Source organism: Microtus ochrogaster, chromosome 6 (genome assembly GCF_000317375.1).
Source record: "Microtus ochrogaster isolate Prairie Vole_2 chromosome 6, MicOch1.0, whole genome shotgun sequence".
Lineage (NCBI taxonomy): Eukaryota > Metazoa > Chordata > Mammalia > Rodentia > Cricetidae > Microtus > Microtus ochrogaster.
This window is the reverse complement of record NC_022013.1, coordinates 77,392,738-77,395,378: the sequence shown is the minus strand read 5'-3', so window position 1 is coordinate 77,395,378 and position 2,641 is coordinate 77,392,738. Positions and strand designations below refer to the sequence as shown.

The 2,641-nt window shown below is 51.6% G+C and overlaps 1 protein-coding gene across 1 annotated transcript in view; it reads left to right on the top strand.

Moving 5' to 3' along the window:
- Nenf (neudesin neurotrophic factor) overlaps window positions 1–2,220 on the top strand; it is an 8,937-nt gene extending 6,717 nt beyond the window's left edge. The window contains exons 3-4 of the mRNA XM_005348880.3: window positions 6–109; window positions 1,942–2,220. Coding sequence (XP_005348937.1) covers window positions 6–109; window positions 1,942–2,118 — 281 coding nt within the window. The 3' untranslated portion in view covers window positions 2,119–2,220. The remainder of the gene's footprint in view (window positions 1–5; window positions 110–1,941) is intronic.
- Window positions 2,221–2,641: the final 421 nt, after the last annotated feature.

Here is a 2,641-nt window from a genome sequence, read left to right as displayed (position 1 = left end):
TGCAGAGTTTTATGGGCGAGGAGCCCCCTACAATGCCTTGACCGGGAAAGACTCCACCAGAGGAGTGGCCAAGATGTCACTGGATCCTGCGGACCTCACTCACGACACTGTAAGCTGATGAGCTGAGGAGCGCTTGTCAGAGTGCTCTGCTCTGCTCCCATGCGTGGGCTTCGTTCTTGGCCTTTGTTTGTTGTTTTCTTGAGATGGGGTCTCACTGTGTAGACCTGTCTGGGCTGCAACTTTCTATGTAGACCAGGCTGGCCTCAAACTCACCAGACTGCCTCTGCCTCCCAACAGTTGAGATTAAAGATTGACACCACTAAGCCCAGCTAATTTTTTAAAATGTGTTTACTTATATTTTCTGTGTATTGGTGTTTTCCCTGCATGCATGTCTGTGTGAGGGAGTCAGATCCCCTGGAACTGGAGCAGACAGCTGTGAGCTGCCATGTGGGTGCTGGGAATTGAACCCAGGGCCTCTGGATGAACAGCCAATGCTCTTAACCACCGCTGAGTCATTTCTCCAGCCCCTGATTTTGGTTTTTTGTTTAAGTCTCTCAGTTAAACAAAATTGTTTTATTTCTTTGGATTTGAACCCAGGCCCCCCACATGTTAGGCAAGTGCTCTGCCACTGGACAAGACCCTTAGCCCCCAAAACATCCAAAAAGCCCACTAACTAGCCTATGTTGCATGGTGGCCAAATACTTTCTTAAAATTCATCATCTTACTGGGTCACCCGTACTTCAGAGCTCCCATGGCTCATTTCCGCTTACAGACTTAAGTCCAAACTCTGTGTGGACTTGTCCAACCTGGCAGACTTCACTGTGTGTCCCCAGCCTGCCCAGCAGCTCGGTACCCCTGTGATCTGTACCCCATCTATATCCACCTCCGAATCCCAGTCTCGGGAGCTGCTGTAGCTTAGGATGAACTAGGGAGAAACAGGGTACCCTCCACACTCGTGGTTTGTGTAGAAGGAAATAGCATTTCTTAAAATGGGGCTGGTTATAGCCACGTCATGGCTAGGGCATGTAGCAGAGGAAGCAGAAGAGGACGGGTAAGTGGCCAGTGTCCCACAATTCCTGTGGAGGGCAAACTCTCAATGTATGTGCCACTCGCTAGGCCCCGCCCCTTAAAGGCTCCATCACCTCCCAGCTCCACCCTGGAGACCAAACCATTGAGGGGACCTTTCATAAAGTGACACTCCCCATCCAAATTACAGCAGACGGCGTACTCACATGTGTAATAGTACAGAGGTAGACACCGGTTATAGAGCCACCCACCCAAGACTGGGTGTCCTGTGGGTGATAATTCCTCTGTCAGCTGATGAAGCCATTGCTCTCCTGCGTTCTTCCCCTGCGTTCTTCCCCTGCACACACACCTGGTACTCCACCTCTGTACAGACATTTTGCATCTGCACCCTGTACACACTCTGTTCACCCCTGCACACAATGCTGCACTCACCCCTGCACACACATGCTGCACTCACCCCTGCACACACATGCTGCACTCACCTCTGCACACACATATATGTTGTGTTCACCCCCTGCACACACATGCTGTACCCCCATCCTGTAAACACGCTCACTTAACCTCTGTACAAATATTTTAAAAGTCCATTGTCCGTTACTTGATCTAAGATGGTTTTTCCACATATTTCTGGCAAGTGGGGGCATCGTGAACACAAAGGTGGTTTCCGGGGTGAGCCTCATTCGCTGCAGCACAGATGTGCAGACCCCAGCAATTCCCCAAATGCAAAAAACACAACTACAGAATCTGTGATGGTGAGGACTATGTTCTTGCTCGCTCCTAAATTTTTTTTTAAGTGTGTTTTTCTCTTGCATTTGGGGCTTGGGGCAGGTAAGGCAGGGCAGAGAGAGGACAGTGTCAGATACACTGTGGCCAAATGCAATTTGCTCACGTCCCTCTCCCATTTCTTTCCCCCAGACGGGTCTCACAGCCAAGGAACTGGAGGCCCTAGACGACGTCTTCACCAGGGTGTACAAGGCCAAATACCCCATTGTTGGCTACACAGCGCGCCGCATCCTCAATGAGGATGGCAGCCCCAACCTGGACTTCAAGCCTGAAGACCAGCCCCATTTCGACATAAAGGATGAGTTCTGATGTCTAGCTACAAAGGGCTGTTCTAGGTTGAGGTGGGGGGACGGGGTTAAATGTCCCATGGAAGCCTCTGGGTGCCCTGCATCTGAATAAAGCTGATGTTAACTGGGAGACTGCTTTGTGGTGTCCTTGGTCGGGGCTGTGCCTGCCTGGGTGTCCCTGCCTGCCTGCACAGCATCCACGGTGCTACTCCTCGCTGGAACTACAACTCTGCGTTGCTATCTGGGCAGTGGGCTGTAAGGGACCGTCACTGCGTTTTCATTCAGTTCTGTGCTCCCCACATTCTGTGCCACAACCGAGTGTACTTTGTAGCAAGGCTAAGAGTAAATAAACACACCATTGCTGCAAAAGAATTCTGTCTCTGCACTTCATATGCACAGCTTGCAGGGCTTAGGCGTGGGGTTCCTCTCCTGGTCCTGCCGTCCTTGTCTGCCTGCCAAGAGGCCGGAGGTGAGGACCATGGAAGAGGCCGGAGGTGAGGACCATGGAAGAGGCCGGAGGTGAGGACCATGGAGGAGGCCGGAGG